The sequence below is a fragment of the Corylus avellana genome, chromosome 1 (assembly GCF_965113065.1).
Source record: "Corylus avellana chromosome 1, dhCorAvel1.hap1.2, whole genome shotgun sequence".
NCBI lineage: Eukaryota > Viridiplantae > Streptophyta > Magnoliopsida > Fagales > Betulaceae > Corylus > Corylus avellana.
This window is the reverse complement of record NC_142490.1, coordinates 7503361-7528307: the sequence shown is the minus strand read 5'-3', so window position 1 is coordinate 7528307 and position 24947 is coordinate 7503361. Positions and strand designations below refer to the sequence as shown.

The window sequence follows — 24947 nt, the reverse complement described above, 5'->3', positions numbered from 1 at the left end:
CTTTGAATTATTGGCTCTTTTGGGACTCTGAATCATGCCCTTCTGTAGACTTTATGAGAAAAAGACAGCAAGAATATGAATTTCATGCATCATTTCTTACCTCGGCAACTTCATAGGATACTCAGAAAAGATGCTGCTTGCTATAACGACAGCCTTGACTTTGATTAGTCCGGTCGGAAAGTGATAAAGGGAGCGTTGATTTTGGTAGAGTTCTTGTTGATGACCATGACATATCAATTTACGAAGAAATTACTACTAAAAAAAAAAAAATTCCTTATAACATTAGCGTGTAAGACACAAATGGAGAGAGTTGAATTTTCAAATTGAAGAGAAACTTTAATTTTCATGAAATAGTACCCTCAAAGCTTTATAATGTCCTTGAACTATCACACTTATAATTAGTTATAGAAGTGGAGAACCAACACATATCAACATAATGAAATTTCTTTTGTTCTTTTCAGCCATGCATTAAAGGCTATACGCGTACAATAGTCCTTTCAAGTCGATTTTGAAGCAGAACCAGAGCCTCTTAGATTTCCCTTGCAAAGGCGTCAGTGTGATACGCACTAGGTGACACCAGTAGCATCTGTTTATCTAAAAGCCATTATAAAATAAGAGAAAAGATAAATCTTTATAAAGCACATAAAATTCTTTTAACTTTTCTATGTGGAACAAAGTGTAAGACACAAATTGAGAGAAAGTTTAAGTTTTCAAATTGGAAGGAAATTAATTTTCATGAAATAATTTTAACTAGATATGGGTCAAGACCACGTGGGGAATCTAAAACCTATATTTAGGCTATGTTTGCTACAAGATTAAATCCATGAAATGGAATAACTATTCCATAGTGTAGCAAGATTTTTAGTTTTGAAATAGTCATTTCTTAAATTGAGGAATAGCAATTCCTCTAATTTTTGAGAGGAATAGGCTATATCCTTTTTAGAAATAGATTATATTAAAAAAAAAAAAAAAACTGAATTTTTTTTTTTTGGAATTTGTCACCGATTGCCGAAGTTAGCAAGAATATGTCACTGATCGACAGAATCATCCAGAATCCTTTGTCGACCGCCATTGGAAAATAGTTGAAATTTGCCTTCGGCTGCTAGAGTTTGTCGGAGTCTACTGCGGGCCGCCAGAGTTCCACCTTCTTAAGCAAACATAGCCGATTTTTTTTTAATATATATATATTTTTTAATATTGATATTTTAGTAATTTTAGTTTAATTCAATAATAGCATATGTATTGGACCAAGTAAAAAAGGACTAAAATAAGTGTTTATTAAAATTCTTACTAAAAAAGTAAAAACCCTCTAGAGAGAGTGACCAACGATTGCCCAAAGGTATCATCCGCATTCCGCAACATCCTTAGCAACCCAGTGTACTTGAAAAACCTAATCCAAGCTCTGGTAACGCTAGCGGCCGGAGATAGCTAGAAGATGAATGTGGTGGCGCTGGTAAGCGGCGGCAAGGACAGCTGTTACGCCATGATGAAGTGCATGGAATACGGCCACCAGGTCTATTCTCTTTCTTTCCTTTCCTTTCTCCTCTGTTTGGTTCACGAGAAAACCGTGGAAAAGAAAAGAAAATAAACTGAATATTTGGGTCGTATGTATGTAGCCCGTCTTTCTTGTTTGGGTTGTTTGTTCATAAATTGATGCGTAAGATATGCCCATGTGGGTTGTTCATAGAATGAAGTGCTCTTTTTGGTTGATGACAAGAGAAATTCGGAAGTCAGAATCTTGAAGTTTATGCTATTCTATTTTGAACCCAAGATGAGTTTTTGTCAAACTTAGGCCCCGTTTGTTTCGGGGTAAAATATTTTCTGGAAAAAAATGGATACTTTCTGCTGTTTGTTTGCCTCGCACGGAAAATTACCAAATATTTCTTATATTTTTGTACTTTCAAGTTGTGGGAGCCATAAATAATATCCCATAACTCATTCAAAGTACCATAAAAATTTCAACCACAAATATTGCCATTCAAGTTCAACCATAAGTATTACAATCAAGTTTTGTTAAAATAGCCATTTGGTCTACCATATAGATTACAATCCAAGTTCCACAAAAATACTACCATCCAACAGACTAATCAAAAAGAAAATGACTGAATAAAAAAATTGACTATTCAAAAAAACAAAATGTTGCCCACAACGTACTAATTCTCATAGAGGATGGATGGGACACCAGTATACTCTTTCCAAACTCAACCTTGCCATTAAAGTCACTTCTTAACATAGTTGTGTCTGAATGAATAACAGAACAAGGAATAATGGAGAAAAACTCTTCCAGCGTTACATAGGTTGAATTCCTTCTGTCAGATAGAGAGTGAGACCACATCCACAGGGTAAACTCTGCGGCTGTCCCTAACAGCCTTGTAAACAGGCTGCGCAACTGGACCAGTCTTCTGGATGAAGTGACATGATTTTGACAACCTGTCAGGATGCATAATGCATTACAAAGGCATACATAACCTTAAACGAGTTTATCAATCAATAAGATATGAGGAAGATATAAAAATAACTTATTAATAGATATTTTGATAGAACACTGGTAAGCATAGAGTTGAGAAATTCCAATCAAATTCTGATCAGGTGTTAACATGTTAGAAGGACCACAATTTCAATATGTTTACTTAGGTAAATGAGTCAATGATAGTGCAGTGCAAATATTAAGGTGCATCAACTTAAAAACAAGTAAATATTACAAAACAAGCCAATTCAATGAGCCGCAACTCAAAGAGGGCACCTTCTCTTCCACAAATAGAGTGAAGGATGATGTAATGGGTTCAAAACCCACTAGGTGTGTGTAGCTACCTTATCAATCACGAAGGTATTTACTGGTTTGCATCACAAATAGGGGAAGAGACATTTATTTTACCTCACATATTCTATACCGAGCAAAACAACATTCAAGGAATCACATACCTTATATTTTAGTATTATCCAAGGAACACACGTGCATACATAGCGAGAGCAAAACGAAAATAAAAAGGTGGTATTGCTACTTTATCTTCTTTTGCATGTCATAGTAACAATGATTATCAAATACATGATTAGCTGATTCCATTTTCACCAAACTCCCAATGTTTTAGCTCCTGAGTATTATGATACATGAAGCTTTGGTACTTAGACACCACAGTGCCTTTGTAGTGGCTACATAACAAAAGGACACATTATGCATACTAGACCAAATTATGGCACAAGTGTAGACGAGCACAAAAGGAGGAGGAGAGATATGATATTGAGAGAAAAAGACGAAAAGAGTTAGAGAGCACATACATGGAAGCCAGAGGATAGTAGTCTCTGATAGCCATCTCTGAAGACAGTGATCTGCTGGCCAGACTTGAGAGCGAGAGGGAGTGTGAGAGTGAGAAAGTGTGGGGCGAGGGAGTGGGTGGAAAATACGTTAAGAAAATAATAAGTGTAAACTGTTTTATGCCCAGTTAGCCTTATTTTCCTTGATCAACCGAAAATGTTTTTGAGTTTGACCAAAATTTCTAGTCGTCCCAAACACTCCCAAGTAGGGAAAATTTTTTTTGGAAAATATTTTACGCTAAAACAAATGAGGCCTTAAGTGTTGTGATAAATTAACATGTTTTGGTTGGATGCTGAGAGTATAGGACAATAGAAGAAATGAGAACTATGAGAAGTCTAAAGAAGTCAACAATTTTCTGTGCAACCAGACTACATTGTTTACTATGAAATCATGGAATGAAGAAAAAGAATTGAACATTAGGGTTTGGAGCTAAGAGAAGCAGAAGCCTGATGAGCTGGACATGACTTTATGCTCCAAATTACATTTGAATGTCCCAAATTTAGAAATTAAACAGTAAGAGTAAGTATGATACCGCTGTTTTTCTCTCTCTCCATGTATGTCCATTTTCGTTTTTGGTTTCTTTTTTATAAACCCTTTGTATTGTCTTTATCTTTTTTATTGGTTCAGTTTGAAGATTGATCTTAGTTTAGTATTAGTAAATTGTTACTTATCCAAAAATGAAAAAAATAAAAATAAAAACAAAGATTGATGTTTGATTGGTTTTTGTAGGTTGTTGCATTGGCAAATTTGATGCCGGCTGATGATTCAGTGGATGAGCTTGATAGCTACATGTACCAAACTGTTAGTCTCTCTCAGTCTCTAGTTTAAGATTTTTTTGACTCATTGAAAAAGAATAAGAAGGAAGTCAGTATAATTTTATGATTGCATTAACCAATGGGAAGTATTATTGATTCACTTTATGCTGTGCTAAAGCTTGATGTTTTGTTTTATTCAGTTTCTCATGAATAGTTAAAAGATGTATTAATTTATGCTGTTCTGATGATGGGCCTCTTTCCCTAATTGCATTGGGCTCCTTGCACAAAATAGGTTGACGCTCTAATTTTCTTGAATCTTTTATGATCCTCATCTATTTTTTTTTGTTTATACTATGTCTAAGTAATCGAAATATCATTTAAAAGCGAAGGCGCAATCTAGGTACACAGGAAGTATACAAGAGAAACCTAACTTGAAGGAGAAAAAAGAACAAAAAAATCATAAAAATTAAGCACGTTAGGAAAGCCAAAAGCAGTTGTCTAAAGGTAAAGAGTACTAAAGAACAAAGACTTAAGCTCCATCACCGTCTTTTTTTTATCCTCAATGTTTTTATCATTTCTTTCCCTCCAAAGGCACAACAAAGAAAAGGAGGCAAAAAAAGAGAAGGTTAATACTTCATGCACATTAAAATAGAATGACTAAGTTAGTTGGTTAAAAGACTCAAAAATATAGTCTAGAGGAGTTGAAGGGTGTGAATAACCAAGATTAATCTCAAATACTGTACATATAGAATCTGATCCCCCTTTTCATTTCTTTGTCTTTTAAGTTTGAAAATATGTGGCTGCAATCAAAGGGTTTTGTAGAGCGGATCAAAACGTGGTGGGGGTGCTATATTTATCAAGGTGTTCCTAGTTATGTGTTGGCACCAAAATTGAAAGCATTGAAATCTGATTTGAAGAAATGGAATGAAGAGGTTTTTGTTATAGTAGGGAAGTAGAAGAAGGAGATGGCGGAGAGCTGGATTTGATTGCAGAGGAAAGATCATTAATTGAAGATGAAAACTTAAGAAAGAAGTATATTTTAGAGAGTTGGAGAGGAGTATATTTCTTGAAGAAGTGAGTTGGAGGCAGAAGTTAAGGGCCATTTGGTTGAGAGATGACAATAATACTAAAATTTACAATTGTTTGGTAAATTCTCATTGAAAAAATAATTCGGTGGAGTCTCTAGTGGTTAATATATGAGGTCTGATTCAGTAGTAATAAAGGAACATATTGTGAACTTTTATAAACAATCGTATTTTGAACACTATATATGGCGACCAAAGGTTGATGGCCTCTCATTTTTTTCCGTTGATGAGGAGGAGAGAATTTGTGGAGAGTGAAGTGTTGGAGGTGGTGAGAAATTTCAACGAAGATAAGGCACCAAGACCTAATGAATTTTCTATGGTTTTTTTTTTGGGAGGTATTAAAAGAGGACATTATGGCGGTGTTCAAGGAGTTCTATAGTCGGGGGGAAGTTTGGGAAGAGTTTCAATGCTACTTTTGTATCTCTTATTTTGAAAAAAGCTGGGGTGGTGAAAATTAACGAGTTTCATCCTATCAGCTTAGTGGGTAGGGTCTGCAAAATTATTTCAAAAGTATTAGCAAATAGGTTGAAGTGGGAATTTGGGGAAGATTCTCTCAAGTTCTCAGAATGCGTTTATCAGGGGTAGACAAATTTTGGATTTTTTCTTGTTGGTGAATGAATGTTTGTATAGTCGGATTCGCTAAGGGGAGCCATGTATATAATTCAAATTGGATTTGGAGAAGACCTATGAACACGTCTGCTAGGAGTTTCTATTATATATGTTGAAGAAATGTGACTTTGGGGAGAGATGGCGAGGTTTGATAGATCACCGGATATCTACGGTGCGGTTTTCAATTCTTATTATAGTTTGCCTTCGGGCTTTTTTAGTAGTTCACATGGATTAGAGAAGGGGATCCACTATCTCCATTATTGCTTGTGGTTATTATGGAGAGCATTAAGCGGGATGATGTCTGTTACGGAGGATAGTGGGCTTTTATCTTGATTTTCAGTGGGGTCAAGAAATCCCGAGGAGATGGTAGTGTTGCTTTTTATAAAATTTCTCTGACTACCTATCAAAAAAGGTCACATTTGTTGTTTGCAAATGATACATTAATGTTTTGTGAGCCAAGTGGTGAACAACTTTGTAATTTGGGATGCCTTTTCTTACATTTTGAAGCGGTGTCAGGGTTGAAGATAAACTTGTCTAAGTTAGAGATTGTTCCCATAGCATTCTTGGGTGTAGAGTGGCTTCGTTGCTGATGAAGTATTTGGGTCTACCTTTGGGTGCTCATTACAATGTTTCTGCCATTTAGAGTGGCAGTTTTAAGTTGGAATATAGGTTGGTGGGTTGGAAGAATCTTTATTTATCAAAGGGAGATAAGTTAACTTTGATAAAAACGTACTTTTTCTAATTTACCAACATATTATTTGTCCCTTTTTCCCTATTCCGATAAAAGTGGACTAATCAACTGGAAAGACTTAAAATGGACTTTTTTTTTTTTTTTTGGGGGGGGGGGGGGGGTGGGGGGGGGGGGTTAATTGGTGAAGAATTTAACTTTCATTTAGTGAAGTGGTAAAAAATATGTGCTCCGATAATTTCTAGGGGTTTAGGGGTGAAAAATCTGAATTGAGCCTTTTGGGTAAGTGGTTGTGGAGGTATGCTATGGAGAGGGAGGCTCTATGGAGAACGATGGTGAACATTAAATATGATAGCATGAGGGAAGGTTGGTGCTCTAAGGTGGTTGGGGGGCCCTATGGTGTGGGAGAGTGAAAATGTATAAGGAGGGAGTGTGAAGGTTTATCTAAACATGTGTGGTATGAGGTAGGAGATTGATCTAAAGTGCGGTTTTGGCATTATGCTTGGTGTGGGGAGTAGCCTTTGAAGTTTTCATTTCGGGAATTGTTCTCGATTGCTTGTGGTAAGGATGCGTGGGTAGCGGATCATATGCAGTTCCGGAATAGAAACATTCATTGGAATATTACTTTGAATGAATTTACATTACTTATCAAAAACAAATATTCTATTTCTTCATTTCCTCTTGAATGACTTTATAGAACCCATTTAAATGACGTGCGTGTTACATAGTTCATGGTGCAGTTCATGATGCAGAACTCTTTAGAGTGCTCCATAAATTATGATACTTCAGGCGCGTCCTCTAGGCGCAGGAAATGCAAGGCTCGTTTATTTTAGCGGTGAGCGTTTTGTGGGTTTTAGGGCTGCCTGTGTTGGTTTGTTTTGGTTGGGTTTTGTTTGGTGTTGGGTTGTTTGTGTCTTTCTTTTGCTCGTTCTAGTTAGATGTTTCTGTTGTATATTACTTGTGTACGTAGGGGCGCTTTTTTTTTTTTTTTTTTTTTTTGGGTTTTAGGGCTGCCTGTGTTGGGTTGTTTTGGTTGGGTTCTATCTGGTGTTGGGTTGTTTGGGTCTTTCTTTTGCTCATTCTAGTTAGATGTTCCTGTTGTATACTACTTGTGTACGTAGGGGCGCCCTTTTTTTTTTTTAGATTGGGTTATGTCCGGGGTAGATGCTCTTAGCATTTCTCTAATATAAATTAGTAATCATATTTTTACTCTATTTATTTTGTTTTCCATTTATATTTAATTTTTATCTTATTTAAATATAATTTAAATTTACTTATAATATAATACAAGTGAAGACTTCCATTAACCTCTTTGATTTATAAGAGAACGTGAAAATATTTAGTTTCATATTATATAATGAGCATCATGTATTTCAGAGAAGTTACTTATCAAAAAATGTATTTCATAAAAGTTTGGGGCAATATAATCCTTATGTAAAGGCCATCCTATTCAACTTTCCAGCATTAAGATACGTTTTAGATGTGGATGATTATCATAAATGATTCCCAGCATATCAGAAGATTCCCGTTCTTGAAAATCTGCACTTCCCTAAACCCAGAAAACAAAGGATTACTTTTTGGGGAAATACTTTTATGTATATAATGAATTTACTTTCTAGGAAAAGAGCATGAAGAGGTTGGGTGATGCATGAAAGTCTCCCTCTCTCTCTCTCTCTCTCAAAAAAGAAAAGGAAAAAAAAAAAAAGGAAAGAATCACAGGCGAAATCTTGATAATCTTTTTCTTTGTCTGTGTTTGTGTGTGGGAAGAGTTCCCATTTTTCATGTGTATATGGTGCATTGCATATGTGCATTACATAGCTTTATATTTTTCTCCCCAATATCTAATTTTTTACCATATCCAGATGTTTTAAATTATTTTGTTGGAGATATACAGAGTTGGAAGTATTGTGCGTAGACTTTACTATTTAATTTGAGTCAATCAATGACATCCATTTTTCCTTTTATCATTATAATCCATGTTTCTCGTAACCAGTAAAGTGAAAAATGTTTAAATTACTATGAGAGGAGGAAAGATTGAGAATGTGTTGCTTGGACTTGAGCAGTGTGGCACATGGTGCTTAATCGCTCAGTCATATAATATATGCAAGTATTTACGAAACTCATTAGTGATTAAATACAATATTTCTCTGTGATTGTATTTGAAATTTGATTTTGTATCTTATGGTTTCATTGAGCTTCTGCAGTTTTCAGTCACCATCTTCCTAGCTTTCAAAATTATACCCCTTGTTGAGGTAGTTTACTGGGTTTCAGAGAAAGCTGCTCAGTATTGCTTTAATATGCCTCAATGATTTCAAAATTGTGTGGATGCCACTGCTTTGAAAACTATGTATAGAAGTAAGCGTTGAGCCCATGACAAACTCTTGCATGACAATACGAAATACATGTATGTGTATGCCACACATGTTTGCGTGTTTATGCCTTTGCTGCAAGTGTTTCATTTTTCTGTTCTATTTTTTTTTTAGTTATTGTAATGCATAAGAAATACAAGTTTTGTGTTGATCGAATGCACATAAATGTTTCTTATTATTTCGGTTTGTTTACTTCTTGATTGGTACTGTTGAATGCTTTGATCAGGTTGGGCACCAAATTATTGTCAGCTATGCAGAATGCATGGGAGTACCATTGTTCAGACGAAGAATACAAGGATCTCCAAGGCAAGCCTTTTAAGCTTGGATTTCTTTGGTAAAATCAATTATCTGATGTTGGGCAATTTAAAACAATCTATTCTTCTCACGGGATTTGGAAAGTGATCTTTATTTGTAATGCCATAAATGCAAGGCTTCTGTGGTGGAGCCATGTATAGAATTCGGGTTTGGGGGGTGGGGGTGGGCATGGCTGTCCTAGAGGTTTGAAAAATCTTGTAGTATGTTTGCCTTCATAAGAGAGTTTCAAAGAGGCTATTCATATGGCCTGCAAACCCCATTCTGTAAATACTTATAAATATAGTTCTTTTTAAAATTACTGTTTGTCTTTATGAAGTCTTAAATTACTCAGCTGAAGTAAAGTCAACAATCCTATCATTCATAAGTTATACTAGCGATTTTCTTATTTTAATTTCTCATTCATATAATTGCTATAACCAATGTGTCACCGTATATTATCCTAAACTAAAAGTAGAAAACAACAGAATATCATAAAAATTTTCCCCATTACTTTTGTCTCTTCAAGGCTTCTCATCGTGTAGCAACAAGATAATAGTGCTTCTCTCCAAACAATTCCCTAAGTGTGAAGGTTCTACTAGGTTTGAAATATCTTTATAATTTTTTTATGTTATATTATATATAGCATATGTATCTTATGCAAGCAAATTAAAATGTACTCCCTCCATCCCATGCTAGATGAAAGTGTACGAATGACCCGCATTTTAATGAAACAAATTAAGTTCAAATTTGAAAAAAAGTCAAATTCAGATTTGAAAGAAGGTGAATTCAATTCTAAGAGTAATTTGGAAAGTTACATGGATAGTTGCATAAAAGGGCGAAAATGTCTACTACTTGATTCGGCATAACCGGTCTGAAAATGGTATTCCATAGGGCACTAACCATCTCACAATGGAGTAAAAGGTGGTCCACTAACTCCCCACTCCTTTACATATACAACACCAATCAAATGCTCCTCCAAGGGAAATGAGTGCTATCGTGGGGAACCAGGACATTGTAGTAAGCCTTTGTTTGATGAACTAAACCACTTCCCCAAAAGAGTTCAATTGAACAAAAGTAAATTACGGACCCCCAACCCACCTTCTTAGATTGGAGAACAAATCTTAGACTAGCTAATCAAATGGAATTTGAACTCTTCACCGGTACAACCCCACAAAAAGTCCCATTGCAACTTCTTTATGCGGTTGGCAACACTAATTGGAAGGGGAAAAAGAGTCGAGACGTATTTAGATTAGATAAAGTACTTTTAATCGAGGTAACCCTCCCACCCTTAGACAATTAAATCCTCTTCCAGCCAGCCAAACAACGTTCTTTTTTTTTTGATAAGTAATAATGATATAAAGTAAAGCGCAGAGGGGCGCAACCACATACACGGGAAGTATAAAGAAAGCGCCTAAGAGGGAGAGAAATGAAAAAGGAAATCAAAAAAACTAATCTCTAAAGGAGCAAGCCAAGCAACCGTCCAAAAGTAGAGAGTAAAATAGAAAAGATGAGAAATTTCCTCTACAGACCTAGTGGAGTTCTCAAAACATCTAGCATTTCTTTCATTTAAGACAAAGAGGGATCATCTTCCATACTACCGCACTTCAAGAACGTCCTCCCGACCACCGGCAATCGAACAAGTCCCTTACCCTGCAAGGCATGACCCAATGCAACCCAAACCGACTAAAAATGGAGTTCCAAAGAACACTTGCGATCTCACAATGGAGAAGAAGATGATCGACTGACTCTCCTGTCTTCTTGCACATACAACACCACTCCACTACTACAAGGTTCCTCTTCCGCAAATTATTGTGAGTCAAGATTTTGCCTAGGGCAGCGGTCCACCCGAAAAAAGCCACTCGGAGAGGCACCTTGGTGCGCCAAATATTCTTCCAAGGAAACACCTCATGATCAAAGTTGGACAAGGCCTTGAAGAGCGACTTAACCTCGAACTTACCCTTCTTAGACAAGGACCAACAAATGCGATCCCTAGTACCCATGGAAATCTTGCAAGAGTATAACCGTACAAAGGAGGAGGAAACCATGTCCATCTCCCAATCCTGGACTGGTCGCATAAAAATGACATTCCACTTCACAACCCCATTCCTCCAAGTGAAGTTATCCTTCACCCAAGCTTCTTTATATCTAGCAATACTGAATAGGGACAGGAAAGCCTGCTTCAAAGAAATTTCCCCACACCAAACAACGTTCTATCTTCTCAATAATGCCATCTCATATAGATTTATCTTTAAACAAAGCTTCCAATGGAAAGCCTAGATATGTCATAGGAAGAGAAGAAATCCTACAACCCAAGATGCTAGGCAAAACTTCCACTTTAATGACATTGCCAACAGGGACCAACTCTGATATAGCCAGATGAATCCCCAAACTTGAAACGCTTCAAAGCAGAAGAACAAGCAACTTATGAGGGGTGATTGGTGTTCCAAGGAGGTAGGGGGACCTTATGGAGTGGGTGTGTTGAAATATATAGGAGGGGGTGGACTGGTTTTGCGCATCATGTGTGTTATGAAGTAGGAAATGGTTCCAAAGTGTTGTTTTGGCATTATATGTGGTGTGGGGAACTACCTTTGAAGGTCCTCTTTCCGGTGTTGTTCACTAGTGCATGTGGTAAGTATGTGTGGGTGGAGGAGAATATGCAGTTTCACAATGGTAACATCCATTGGAATATTTTGGTTACTTGACCGGTGCATGATTGGGAGGTGGACGTGGTTGCCCGATTTTTTGAGTTATTGTACTCCAAAAAGTAAGGTATGGAGACGAGGATATAATTTGTTGGAGCACAACTGCATGAATCTGGGTTGATGTGTTGTTAGAGAATTGTGGTCTTTTGCCTTTGCCTCATTCTGGGTTTATGTGTTGTTCTGTTGGAAAGGATTGTTTGGGTGGTATAATCATAGTGGTCTGGAATGCTACTCCTCTTTGCCTTATGTAGACTATTTGGAGTGAATGGAATAATCGGGCTTTTAATGGCCTAGAGCTTGCTATGCTTTATCTCAAATCTTGGTTCCTTAGATCATTATATGAATGAATGCTTGCTTTTGGCTATAGCCATGTTTCTCCTCATTTAGATTTTAATGTACAGTTGAGTTTTGATTGTTATTTTTCGGAGAACTTTTGTACATAATCAAGTACCAAAGAACCCTCCTCTTTTCAAAAGAATTCCTGTAACTTATAGAAGAGAACAATTTTTATTTTTTTGATAAGTGATATAAGAGAACAATTTTGAAAGCGATATTTATTAATATGCACCTTTGCAAGTAATGCCACCACAGCCACCACTGTATTGTCTACCTTGGTGAGATTTCAATTTCCACCATTCATTTACCTTTCTTCTAAGATAAAGATACAGGAGGTTTGTTATTGCTTAAACTTTTATAACGATTTGATTATAGTGGGAGATAAGTATATGTGGGTGCTTAGGAGCGTCATATGGCTTAGGTGCAAGTTTAACTTGGAGGAGGAACCTCTTGAAGGCTGGTTTATAGAAACAAAGGTCTCAATTTTTATCTTTATGTTCTTCTTTCTGCCTTTAGTGGGGCCTTTATTTGTATACTTCCTGTGTACTAGGATTGTATCCCTCTGCGCTTTTCAATAAATCATTGATTTATCAAAATCAAAAAAAAGAAAAAGAAAAAAAGGGATAAGAAAAAAGGAAACAGTACTTGCCTTGGTAGCATATAAGCCTGCCTAAATATTGGATAATCCTTCATCTCAATCATGTTTATATGTTATTGGTTTCGTGTTCTACTCTATATTTTTGTCATTTTATTACTGGGCCTGCACTGTATTAGTATATGACAAAGATAATTGTCATGTGTGCCCACACCAAATTTGAACTACAGTTTCATCCTTGCATTGGAAAATTTTTCGTGTTTAACTTTGCAATTGTTGTTGAAGCAGTCATCATGAGCTTTTCTTTTTTCTTGTCTTTGGCACTTGGCTCATAAAACCAGTCAGTTGTAAAGATTTGATCCCTCGTAGTGCGCTTCCTCTCTTCTTGGCTAGGGTGACTCTTTTTCTTATAGGTAATGGAAAATTTTATTAAAACGCGCAAGGCACCGCTAGGTACATAAGCAGTATTCAACAAGAAGCACTTAATGCCAGCCAAAACCCAACCAAGAAACTCCACAGAACACCAAAAGCCCTAAAAACCCGAAAACCCAAGGCGCTCCCTGCTAAAAAACGTGAGCCTTGCCTTTCCCATGCCTAGAATCATAGTTTATTGACTTATCAAAAAAAAAAAAAGAATCATAGTTTATAGAGCATTCTAGGTTCAAAAGCTCCCTTCTACCTTAGAATTAGAGCAAGCCTCCCTATAATGATCCTCTTCAATGGCTGTTAGGAGAGCCAAAATCGGATCCTCTTGCCCTTCACGAATCCCCACAACAGGACAAAGGTCCTTAACACTTAAGGAAGCCCAATCCAAAGGTATGGCAGGGGGGAAATTTCCCACAGGGTAAGGAAACTCCCCATCCTCCCCTTCCCCATGATCAGTAACCAGTGCCGAAGAAGAGTCAGAAACATCTGGCAACTTTGGGGGATGAGAACCTGCTGGAGGAGAGCAACCCCAAACCACAAAGGACCTCGGCTTGAGAAAACCCCACCAGAGAAAGAGTGTGACTTTTGTGTTATGGTCAGTTGCCATTTCTAGCCAATGTAATGGTGATATTATCCTGGTCACATCTTCTATGTTCACGATTGAGTTCCTCAGGAGGTTGCATATGTTGCAAAAAGCAAATATTTGAATCTGGATTTGCCATATTGTATTTTAATTTTAAATTGTTTTAGGGCTTAATAAGTGAAAACATTGTTTACAAGCAGTGTAAGATCACCTATGAGATTATTGAGTCTTGGAATATGAGAAATGGTCTTGATTGGTGATGAAAGTTAAGCACGGTAAAGACTGTATTTGGTTACTTATTTGCCCTTTCTCAGGTTTTAGTTAACTACATGTTTTCAAGTCACAAAGTAGTAGTGTAATTGGAGCTTTATTTCTGAGTCTTATTTGTGCAAGAATGCTGTGGTGGATATGGTTGCTGTTTGCAATTATCTCACCATCATTGCCAGCCTAGACATTGATTGGAGCACAGCTGCATGAATCTGTTATGTAGTTTGCTTGAGCTTTGTTCTAAACCTTTAAGCTTCCATAAATTCCATAAATACTAAGCAGCAGGACTGCAAAGTCGACTTTTTATAGCATGGGAAAGTTAAATCTAAATTTGAGGTAGACTTGTGCTAAGGTCACCCATCATATTCCATGGAGGCATGCTCATCCGAAAATACAAAAACAGAAAGGAAAAGGAAAACCAAAAGAGAGAAGAGATCCCGAGGAGGCACTCATTTATTAAAATGAAACAGATTTCTATGAAAGTCCTGTGTTGTAATATGGCTAGGTTCTAGGCAGGAGTCTCTCTCATTGCTACTTGAAATTTCTATAGTTAGTTTACGCATTAAATGTGTAGTCTCACTTTCAGTGGTTTTATGGATCGATTAGGCATCAGAAGCTTGGCTATAGAATGACTCCGGGTGATGAAGTTGAAGATATGTTTATTTTGTTAAATGAAGTAAAAAGACAGATACCTTCCGTCACAGCAGTATCTTCTGGCGCTATTGCATCTGACTATCAAAGGTTGCGAGTGGAAAGTGTTTGTTCAAGGTTAGGGCTTGTTTCTCTGGCATATTTGTGGAAACAAGATCAGTCGTTGCTCCTTCAAGAAATGGTAAACTGTGTATTAACATTAAGAATGGCAACCAGTCAATATCTAAATAATTTTGTCTAATCAGCTGTATTTCTTTTGGCCCCAACTAGATGACAAATGGGATTGTGGCCATCACAGTAAAGGTATGGTTTCTGGTTCGACTTGCACTCTTGTTTTTGTTTGTTCTTATGCAAATTTTGCAACTTATTTCTGTGTCCTTATCAAATGGATGTATTTTACTTGGGCTTTCTGTAGTGAGGTGTTGCTAGTTTGATTTTTCTTTATGAGCACTTCATTCGAAACCTAATCAAGGACAGGATTTGACATTGATATTTTCAGATAATTATGCAAATATTTCAATGCATCTTTTCTTCCTCTTATGTAATTAAGTCACACCACTACTAAGCATATAAATTTTTTTCTTTTCATTTTATCAGTCCTATCATCTAATCATGGGTTGGTATACTTCCACTTTGGATTGACTACCAACATTCATAATCTTCTATGATTGTGGCCATATTTTTTAGTTTAAACCTAGTTTTTGTGACCTATTGCACCTTGTGATTGAGCATCAGCCATGCAAATGGGATTTGGATGAGAAGATATTAGCGACTTTCACCCTGTTGGAAGTTACATATTCTTAGATTGGCACATTTGCTAATAATTGAAGTGATGGTGTCTAATTGTATGATATTTGCTAATGACTGAAGTCATGGTCTCAATGTAACATCTAAGTAAAGATCAGATCCATGTTTTAGTTTTCCGAATAGTCAGCATATATTGTAATGCGAATCAGCTAATCTCTGTCGGATTTCACTATATAGCGTAAGATATAGAATTAGGAAAAACCATTTGTCACCATATGCTGTTGACTCAATGCATATCAAGCGAATCATCTATTCATATTCACACGGATGGCTTGTAGATTGGAGTCCAATACTCTTTCAATTTCATAGGTTGCAGCGATGGGGTTGGACCCTAGAAAGCACTTGGGCAAAGATATAGGGTTCTTGAAGTCCTATCTACATAAGTTGAAAGAGTAAGTCAAGTTTTTTCTTTTTCAGTTACTTTTTTATTAGCTTTGTTTTGAGTGAAGTGCAAGTGGTTTGTTCATTCTGCCATCATTTCACAGGTTGTATGGGATTAATGTATGTGGTGAAGGAGGGGAATATGAGACATTGACACTTGATTGCCCACTTTTTCTCGTAAGTTTCACTCCTTGAATCTTTTTGGTTTTTAAGAATTTTGATTTAGTCACCCGCCCAATGTTGCCTTTTGACACCCATTCCCCCAACTGTTCATAACAAGGCTTATAGTATGTCAAAAATAAGTTGGAGCTCTGCGATTATGTTTTATTCATTGTTACTCTTATTTGTTCATTGGGATTTATGGCTCTTACTGCTCCATAATCTCAAATTTGCTAAGGAAAATGTTTACCGTGGATGTTGTTATTGTCAAGGTCACTTGTAGTATTTTACTAAATTTATGGTTATTGTTTTTCTTTCAAAATTAAATTTTATTAATTGTTATTGTGCTATTTTTTTTATTCACAACCATATACTATTATGAATTCACAGAATTGCCGAATTGTGCTTGATGGATTTAAAATTGTAATGCACTCTTCTGAAGCCGTAGCTCCTGTTGGAATTCTTCATCCCTTGGCTTTTCATCTAGAAAACAAGGCAGAGTCTTGTTCTTCAAGTGGCATTGACAAAACCTCTGAGATTTGTAAGGAGAAAGTGGGTTTTGTATTTGAAGTGCAAGGAGACTGTCTACGTAGGCCTGAAGCCACATGCCAGTCTGCTGCTGAAGTCACCAAGTTAGATGAAGTTGCAGAACGTAGACTTCACATCTCAAGAACAAAAAATCATAATACATTTTCTATTTGTTGCTGGTTGCAAGATTCCTGTGAAACTTCAGCAGGTAGAATGATGATTTTTCAGGGTTATTCCTCCCCCATAGTCATTGCATCTTTTGTTCTTGTTTCAGTTCATACAATTACCATGCTCAACTGTTTTGCACTATTTTCGATTGGTAGGTTTGCATGAGGATTTGGAGGCTGTTTTAAGGAAGATTGAACTAAAGCTTGTGGGATATGGTTTTGGTTGGGAGAATGTCGTCTATATTCATTTATATATCGCTGATATGAATAAGTTTAGTATAGTAAATGAGACATATGTGAGATATATAACACAGGAGAAGTGCCCTTTTGGTGTTCCATCCCGCAGTACCATTGAACTACCATTATTGCAAGTGGGTTTCGGAAGTGCGTACATTGAAGTTTTGGTGGCCAATGACCAGAGTAAAAGGGTACTGCATGTTCAAAGTATTTCATGTTGGGCACCTAGTTGCATTGGACCATATAGTCAGGTAAATTATATACAATTTTCACTTTTCATTAATCAATTATTTATCAGCATAAGATAATCATCTCATGTATGCTAGGTTCAGTTTGCCAAGTAGTTCCTTTGAACTTCTTTTTGGTTATATATATTTGGTTAGGTGATTGATATATGCAGCAAGGAGAAGGTTTTATTTTAATTAAATGTTATACAATTTTTTTTTTTTTTTTTTTTTTTTTAATTTAGTAGCCAAACACATTGGTTGGAAGGATTGCGTTGGTGTTATATGGGTTTTAAGTCCGATATTAGTTTTTTACTAGGTGAAATTGGACTATATAAGGAACTCCAAATATAACTTTGATTAGTTCTTTTGGGGTGTAGTGCATATTTGACTAATATTTTCACAGGGTCATGACAAATGGTATGAGAGCCAACCTAATAATACCATGTGACAATGGGCACTGCCATATGACGTTGATCATGATAAGGATGTCAAGGGCTTTAGTGGGAGAGACTGTAATGCCCTAGAAAGTAAAGTCTCATTTTGGGTGGAATGATTGTGAAGGTGTTACTTGGTTGCTAAGTCTTAGAATAGTTCCTTACTAAGTGAAACTGGACTATATAAGTAATTTCAAGTAACTCCAATTATAACTTTGGCTATTTTTTTTGGAGTATACTGCAGATGTGGCTAGCGTTTTTCCTTAACTGTGTTAAATGATATTAAAGGCAACCTTGTAACATCATGTGGCACTGTGACATTGTAGTATGATGTGAGCTCGGTGAGAATGTCTGGAAAGTATCTGGATATTGAGTAGGGGAGAGTGACACTCTAGAAAGTTAGGTCCCACATTGGTGGGTGGATTTTGAAGGTGTTACATGGATGCTAAATTCCACATTGGTTTCTTATTAGTTGAGTTTGGGCCATATAAGTGACTCTAGGGAACTTCAGTTTTAACTTTGATTAGTCCTTTGGAGTAAATGTGTAAATGTGACTAGCACCTTCTCTGAGTCATGACAGATGAGAACTGTTGATATAGTTGAAGAAATTGAGTTGAAAGGATGTAAGGCAAACACAGAGAATATAAGGGACAAGGAGGAATCACATTCCGGATTTATGTTGCATACCATCAGAAGGCCATATTTCCTACATAGATATTTCACAATATTGATTTTGGCATACCTAAAAAATGGTTCAACTGGAGTGATGGATATATAACTATCATCATTGCTGCCTCAAACGACAAAGAGTATGAAAATTTATATTCAACATTTTATCTAATGACGAGGATGCAATTCAAGAAATCAATGATTTTACTACTCTAAAGATTGAGGTCAAATTTTCTCCAACTAGAAGAGAATGATGCAGATAGCAATGATTCTAATATAGTTTTATTCAGATTTTGGGAGTTAGGGGTATTTTTATTTTTTTTACAAGTTAGAAAAAAAATCGTGTTTTATTTTATTTATTTATTTATTTATTTATTTTATAATTATCAAGTTTTGGGATGGGCTATACTTTTGGTCCATTAGAAGAATTTTGGGCTTTATTGTGTTATTGATTTTGTTTTTAATATGTGGGTTTTGGTAAGTTTTTAGTTTAAGCTTAGTAATCAAAGCCAATAGAGTCCAACTGGTATTAGGGTTAAGAGCATTAGAAGCCTATATATATTCACACACATTTATTTTTTATATGATAAAAAATATCATCATTATTTTTTCTTTGATAAGTAATTGAGTCTCATTATTAGTTGCTTCCAACTTAACAGAAACAAGTTTTATGAGATTTTCAGCTCTTTCTTTTTTTGTGTGTGTGTAATACAATCCTTCTTCATACACATGTACAAGCCCGCCTGCCCACTTGCTTGCCTCAGACATACACAAACAATATATATAGTTTTGATTAGATAGAAAATTTTGCCATATTTCAGCTCTTTTTGTTTGGGTAATACAATCCTTCTTTGTGTGTATATATATTATTTTTGATAAGATGAAAAATCTTGTCATTATTTTCTCTTTGATAAGTAATTGAGTCTCATAGTTAGTTCCTTCCAACTTAACAAAAACAATTTTTATGAGGCGGTGGCTTTTCTTGAAGCCAAGGCTGCTTCGTCGTCTACTCTTTGGTGGGGAAGAAGTTTGGGTTGATGGTCAAGCCTGAGGCGGGTGTTGGTGTGCCGTTGTATGCAGCGGTGTTGTGAGCGGAGGTCAGGAATTCAGCGTTGGAAGAATCAGCGACAGTACTTGATGGTGAACCACTGGGTAAAGAGCAGTCCTTCGATGTAATACGTTGGGTAATATTTTTGAAACTCAACTGTGGTCCTGTGTGAGGCAACATTGAGTGTGTTGTAAGTGATGCAGATTATGGGGCGGATTTTCAGCATGGTGAGGAGCTCTCTGATCTAGGTAATTGGCCTTGCCTTTTCGATGCTGAACTTGAAGGGGTTGGCAGATGTTCTGGAAAAAGGAAGAAGATAAAACCTTTTTGGGAGTGGAACGAAAGGAGTACGTAGCTGAAGATTGAGGTGGGGAGGGTTGTGCAGAATCTTCTAGTAGGGTTGGAGGAGTTGGACTGGTCTCCAAATTGTGGGCTGACCTGCAAGCCCACCTATGTTGGGCGGAATGTCTGGGTCTATAAATATAAGCCTAGGCCCATATCTTTGTTTAAATCCAAATCCAAGTTGGGTTTGGATTCTAAGAGGAAGCTTGCATCCATGGTGGGCTTGGATGTGGGTCCTGGTTCACCGGGTACGGATCCCCGGCCCAACTCAGGTCCGCCGAAGAGGACACTGGAGGAGGGTTTGGATGGGATGCCGCCGGTCTTTGTGGGGGCTGATGTCCGGTCTTTTGGGTATTTCTGGTGACCTCTGATGTTATCATGTCTTTGCAGTCTGTAAAGTACACCTCGTCAGAGTTGGTTCTGATTCTGGCGAACGATGGGTGTGGTCTGGCGTGCTTAGGTGACACTGTCGGCTCTTTGATGCTCCCTCTAGGGTCAGTTGTTTCGTCGGAAGCAGCCCAGGCTTCGTCGGAGATTGCTGAGTCCCAAGTTAGCTTACTGGAGTTGTTGGTTGAAGGGGCCCGAGCTATTGATTCTGTGTTGACAGTGGTTGTGGCAGCTCTGATTCTGCGGGAACCCAAGCCTTTAAAGAGATACATTCGAAAGTTGAAGGAAACAAATTTTTGAAGATGGATGAGAGCTTGATCGCCGAGGCAGTGGTGTGTTGAGTGCTCCGCCAGTTGCGCCTTTAGTTTTAGGTCTTTCTTCACCGTAGGTTGAGTCTGTAGCCCAGTCCCTGCTGGTGACTTACCATGTTTTGGCGACTGTGAGTGGTGCTATGAGGAAATCCACTCTGGCAAGGGATTTTCTCCAACGAGGCTTCCTCAAGTTGAGCTCCTATATTGTGGCCCAGATTTTGTCTATTGCTTAGTCTTTGTTGGCAGTTGACAAGGGGGATTGGGAGGAGACAGGTTTGGTTCAATCCCATAGGCGGCCTGTTGGTTTTGATCTGTATTTGGAGTCAATGTTGAGTGATGGGGAGGATGGAGATTTCCCATATCCTATGGGCTTTTTTATCCCCATAATGTTCAAAAATACTTGCTTTTGAATGAGATGGTTTGTTGCTAGTATAGGAACAATATCTATAATCCTGGGATATTAATGAATATAATCTTTTGCATTTCCTATTACCACCATGCATGACACTCGTACACCATATGTTCGTCGCATGTTTTAACTGCCATTTGGCCAATTTTTAATTTTGTTTTCAGGCGACCTTGTATAAGGAGATACTTCACATGGCTGGGCAGTTGGGGCTTGACCCTCCAACAATGACTCTTTGCAGTGGAGGCGCCACTGCTGAGCTGGAACAAGCACTGGAAAACAGTGAAGCAGTAGCAACATGCTTCAACTGTTCAATATCTACCTCTGCCCTTCTTTTTGTTGTTTACTGTTCGACATATGTACCATCATCCGAGAGGCACAGAATTCAGGACAAGCAGGACACTTTCCTTAAGCAAATGAGGCTCTTTCAGTTAGACAAAGGAAGCATTGTTAAAGTTCCTGATACGATTTTTCTTTATGTCCTTGTGCCTGATCTGCCAAAGAGGTATTTATTGTATATTGCCCTAGCATTTGCCTAGAAAGCATAGGTATGCATATGGATGTGGACTACACATACATTGATCATATGACAATTGGTGGGGTTACCCTTTTAGATCTTTTTGTCCAACCTTGTCATTCACAATTATATCCCTATTCTGTGCTAAAGAAAGGCATACTCTAATATTCGAGGTGTATCCATTACTTTAATCCAAGAGGCATTCGGTATGTTCCAAAAGTTTTAAATATTATTTTAAAATTTTGGTCGAATTTATGCAATATTGAGAAGAATCCAGTAAATTTTATATCTGATGCTGGATGTGGTTTCCTTCTAGAGATACACACATCACATAGTATGATTTTCCATATTCTTTGTAGGCAATTTGAGGGAGTCTATGCTTCTTACCTTGGTTGGTGCCGTTTCCTCTTTGGTCTTGAGGGATCCCTGTTTGATCAGTGCATGCAGATATCTAAATTTTCAAATTTGATCATTGAAGTCCCTTGAGTTGATCAAAGCTTCACAAAGTTAGATTTGATCAAATTGTCATAAAATGCTAATCACTAATGCTTTAGAGTGAAGCTATTGTGTCTCGATAATGTAGTGGACCAACTTCTTTAAAGCCAAACAAAGATAGTCTAGCCAACAAGAGAAAAGAAAATTCTTTGAAAGAATGGTTAAAGCCATAAGCATCAGTAATACCTGCTATGGTTGTGGACCTTCTTGATATGAAGTCTTTGCAACGTCCTGGGTCAGTTAGGAGTTTCAATGGGCTGTTTGAAAAAGGTCTATTATGGGTTAGCTGGTTGTTTTGTATCTGCTGGTCCTTTGTATCAGGAATCTTGTCTATACAACTTTTGGGTTAAACCAGGTGCGTAATTGTCTGCATCAGTTCTGAACATGGTTCTTGCAATATGGATAAAATGATCTTTGTGGAACTTTATGCATCAGTTTGGGGTTTCATGAGGTATTGTCGTCTTGTACGTTAACACAGTCCTTTTTAAGAGGGAACCATGTCCGTCTCCTTTATTTCATTGAAGTTAAGGTCATCCTCTAAATTTTTCCTAACATGCCCGTTCCCATGTTTATGGTATTCATCTTTGACAGTTGGACAAGATCGAATCAGTTGACTTAATATGTTGGTTTCAGTATCTGCTGTTGGTTGTAAACCAGCATAAGTGAATTGTTGCCTGTGAAAGCACCCAAGCAAACTTGGGCAACCTGCCTCTATTCTGTGGCAAGAGGGGCCCAGGTAGTACTAGACTGGATGCTGCTTAGAGTCCTAATTTTTTACGTAATTCAACTTTTTACTAAGCAATAGCTACTCAATGTTCTTTAGTTAATTAGGCTTATAGCAATAAAAAAAATGAGTTTATATAACTAATTTATTCAACAAGTTTACTGGCAACATGAATAAATTACTTCTATTTTGCTAGTATTATTATAAGCCTTTTATGATGAGTTATTAATTCTGTTTACCTCATGGCTTAGTTGCCTCCTGGCCAAAAAGTTGGCTTTGGTAATTAAGATCTATTTATTGCGTGTTTTTCATTTAAAAAAAAAAATCTATTTATTGCACGTTGGTACTTTGTACAGTGGCAATTACTGACATACACATTAAGTAGTATTAATTCTACTTTCAGGATTTCATAAGTATTCTTAAAATGTCCTTTGCTAGGTGATGAACATGCCAATAGCATAGTTGGTACCGTGGTAAAGCCTCATTGACATGGTAAAACCTCATTGTCTAGAGTAGAGACCTCACTTTGAAGCCTATCCTCATGGAACTAATTAATATGTAACAATAGCCTGCCCCAAAAGGGGGAAGGGGTGTTTTCTTCTGGCGGAGAGGGGGGGGGGGGGGGGGGGGGGGGGGGGGGGGGTTTGAAAGATTTTGTTGTCGCTCATTAAATTGCTAGAAATCCATATATAGTGACTAATTAAAACATATCTCATGTAGGATATGTTAAAACCACTTAAAAGTTCAAACCACCACCCGAAGGCCATTATTATTAAATCACTACTTCTTCCAAAAACTTAGGCTGATCGAAAAATATAAATTTAATCATTTAATTAATATTATAGCATTCCCGTTTACATGTAGGTTTAATCTTCTTAACAAGTAAGCCACAACACATAAAATAGTTAACTGTAATTGGAGGTAAATTACAGAGTCAGTTCAAATTCATAAGTACTGCTTTAATATTATTTAAAATTACCATTTTTCCAAAAGCTTAAGCCGATGAAAATGGTGAATTAAATCGTTCACTTAATATTCTAGCTGCTTAGAAGGTTTTTATTTTTATTTTTTTGAGGTTTATACAGTATTAATTTGTATCAAGATTTTAGATCTTGTGCTCTGAAGGGTCTATGGTCTACATAAGAATGTACATGTGATTATAATTTATGCATTGAACACTGCAATCTTCTTTGCTTCTCTGTAATTTGGGGAGCACTTGTAGTGGGTCGATATTAGAAGACAATTGAATTCTGGTTACCTCTTTTTATTTTTATTATTGCAGGGCACTTGTAGAAATAAAGCCCATTCTTTATGTCCCGGAGGATGCAGATGTGACAACTGGAACTGTACAAGAACTTTCTTGCGTACGGATGCCTAGTTATTGGGGTTTTCAGCATGCACACTGGCATGATTCTTGCTTCCAGAAATGTGTTGTTCATGGAAAGATCTTTGCTGTTATTTTGTGTATCACAAGTGAAGATGTTTTGAAGATATGTTCCGAGTCTCTAGGTGGTGATCAGGACAACCGGGACTATCAAAATTCATTCCATGAGGAGCAAATGGAAAGAGTGTCAAGATTTTGCATTTATCTTCTTGATAAACTTTATATGCAGAATAATTTCTCTTGGGATGACACTCAGGTCAGTTTTTATGCCAGAACCTAAATCTTCCATTTTAAGTTGCCCTTTTTTTTTGGGAGGGTGGGGGGAGAGGTGATTGGGGATTTTTGGTAAGTTGGTCCTAAGATTCTGATTACGTTCGATTTATAAAGTCCAGCTTTAGTTTCTGAAACTATTTCTGCTGTTTGATATTTTCAAATTCTTACTGCTAAACTTTCCTTCCCCCCTTCCTCTTCTTCTCTCTTCCTTCAAAAAAACATAGGATGGTTTTTAGTTTCATATTCATTTGGTAAAAGATTGGTTCTCTCCGGTTGAATAGAAGTGACCCAGAAACTTTGTAGGATCCTGTTATGAAATGGTTGACTTGTAGATATGAGGTTTTGCTTTACCAAGTGTATTCTTTTGCAGAATTTGAGGTTTTACTTCCCAACAAGCCTTGGAGTGCCTGTGGAGGCACTCTCCCTCATGTTAACCAATGCATTCAATGAATTAGCTGAAATGGGTCAGAGAGTAAAAATTGGTGAAGAGCCCATCTTTAACCTTGTTCCTGTCTTGGGTGCTGGGAGGTCTGCCACATCCATGGATGATATAATAACCTGTGAACTTTTTGCCCAGAAAGCATGAGCCTGCTTGATTCACCCCAATTTTTTTTGTTTTTTGGCTGTTTATAATTCATGAGGAATATAGGTTACGGCTTCTGTTGAAATTCCTCTTTAATGTAAATTCATAGTATTATTATGTAGGGAATGCTTGAAGTTATGATTCATTTGTTACATTATAAGTTAACAGTAATGGATTGCTTTATAGTTGCCACAA

At 37.0% G+C, this 24947-nt stretch overlaps 1 protein-coding gene across 4 annotated transcripts; it reads left to right on the top strand.

The window, feature by feature from the left end:
* Window positions 1-1299: 1299 nt before the first annotated feature.
* On the top strand, window positions 1300-24947 carry LOC132170686 (endoribonuclease). 4 transcript variants are annotated; one of them, XM_059581759.2, is made up of 12 exons: window positions 1300-1513; window positions 4043-4114; window positions 9046-9125; window positions 14629-14854; window positions 14944-14976; window positions 15790-15872; window positions 15966-16038; window positions 16411-16756; window positions 16872-17203; window positions 20944-21281; window positions 23795-24152; window positions 24540-24947. In XM_059581759.2, exons 1-12 carry the CDS (start codon window positions 1436-1438, stop codon window positions 24753-24755), a joined length of 2235 nt encoding a protein of 744 aa, XP_059437742.2. In that variant the 5' UTR covers window positions 1300-1435; the 3' UTR covers window positions 24756-24947. The 4 variants fall into 4 exon arrangements, with proteins under 4 accessions (XP_059437742.2, XP_059437743.2, XP_059437744.2 ...); XM_059581760.2 differs by having other exon boundaries at window positions 1429-1513; window positions 9046-9153; XM_059581761.2 differs by lacking the exons at window positions 1300-1513; window positions 4043-4114 and adding an exon at window positions 7172-7285.